The sequence below is a fragment of the Lycium ferocissimum genome, chromosome 5 (genome assembly GCF_029784015.1).
Source record: "Lycium ferocissimum isolate CSIRO_LF1 chromosome 5, AGI_CSIRO_Lferr_CH_V1, whole genome shotgun sequence".
Classification (NCBI taxonomy): domain Eukaryota; kingdom Viridiplantae; phylum Streptophyta; class Magnoliopsida; order Solanales; family Solanaceae; genus Lycium; species Lycium ferocissimum.
The window spans coordinates 29316349-29317951 of NC_081346.1; the positions used below are offsets into that span (position 1 = coordinate 29316349).

Consider the following 1603-nt stretch of genomic DNA (forward strand, 5'->3'; position numbering starts at 1 on the left):
CCGGACCAACGGCCACAATCAGAATGGTCCCAAAGAAACCGGGCTAACGGCCACGACTGATTCCGCTATATCCGAACCGGGCTAACGGCCACGATCAACTTGGCCATGTAAGGACCGGACCCCGGACCAACCACGATGAAGAGTTGTCTCCGGATACAACGAATTTATGCGAAGCTTCTTCGGATCAAACACTATCGTTTGTTTTCTTCCTTTTACCTACCCCGGTTTGCACCGGACAAACTTTACCCGATTTTTACCGTATACACACAACTCAGGATTTGTTATGTGTTTCATTCCCCTATATGTCTGAAGGATCTCTTCGTTACATTCTCTCTGCTCGTACTCCTAACAATAAAAAAATGCTAGAGTATTGCATTGCTATTGTTCTCAGAGAAGCACTTCTTGGTCTACGATTAATTCATAATACTGAAAGGATTCATAGGACTTTTAATCAGGGAGATATCTTTGTTCATATTGACGATAATGCTACTGACTCTGCCAGAATCTTGATCAAATTAGCATTTGAAGCATTAGTTTACGATCATTCCGAAAACATCAACACTGAAGGAGCCAGTTCGTCCTCTCCGTTTTTGGACGTTAAGGGTATTTCCAAATGGGGTGCTGCACCGGAAGTGTTTGGGAAAGATAATGATACAAGTACACAAAAATCTGATATCTGGCTGTTGGGAATAACAGCACTGGAATTGGCGTATGGGGATTTACCTGTTAGGAATCGTGAAGACTTGAATTGTATAATCACGAAGTTAAGGGAGAAGAAGAGATTGCCGATATCACTTGAAAAGCTGCTGAAGAAGAAAGGGATTATCAAGAAAACGTTGGATTCCTATAAACGAAAAGAACAGGCGTTTGCAGAGGAGTTTGAGAAGATGGTTCTGATTTGTCTTCGTGAGGATCCTGAGAAAAGGCCAACTGCTGATCAACTTTTGAATAATCCATTCTTTAGGCAAAGGGATATGAAAAAGTTTGAGCAATTTCTGTTGAGTGGTAAGAATCCAGGGAAGAGGCCAATTGATAATTGAAGACTTTAATTTCTTGAGCAGTGGAACATCAAACAAGAAATATTAATTATGAATTAGATATTTGCACTGATCATAATGGCTAGTATTAGTAAGAGCAGAAATTTAGGTATGTAGGAGGCTATTCAGCAGACTTTTGGACTATAATTGATGTATATTACTAGCCTTTAGGCATGAAATGCTGTGTTGTTTGAATTTGGGATCATATGGTTTAGTTTACACATGAAATTGAATGTCTGTTGGATTTGTCATCTGATTTTTTCTCTGCTTATTTTTGCTTCTGCTCCTAGCTTCTTCTAGTGATTTTATTTGGATAATACGTTTGTATATTCATTTTGGAACGCCAAATAAATTTGAGTTTTTTCAAACGCAAGCTTAAACCAACAAATTTTGTCTTTCAATTGTTTCTGCCCTCTGGTAGCAGTGACCTGTATATATATGGTAAAACACAGTTACAACAGGAGGATGGGTCATTTCACAGTCTGTGTCCAGTTGTACCGTACTGATTGATTTTTAGGGCCCAAGGCAATTAGTATTATAGTTATTTTTCCTTGTGGCTACTCACC

The 1603-nt window shown here is 39.1% G+C and overlaps 1 protein-coding gene across 1 annotated transcript; it reads left to right on the plus strand.

Annotated features, from left to right (window-relative positions):
* The first annotated feature begins 302 nt into the window (after positions 1-302).
* Positions 303-1040, plus strand: LOC132057702 (serine/threonine-protein kinase BLUS1-like). Its single transcript, XM_059450316.1, has one exon. It carries the CDS (start codon positions 303-305, stop codon positions 1038-1040), a length of 738 nt encoding a protein of 245 aa, XP_059306299.1.
* Positions 1041-1603: the final 563 nt, after the last annotated feature.

What these genes read in the sequence shown, in the direction of transcription:
- LOC132057702 (XM_059450316.1), top strand. Translation starts at nt 303, where the DNA reads ATGTCTGAAGGATCTCTTCGTTACATTCTCTCTGCTCGTACTCCTAAC.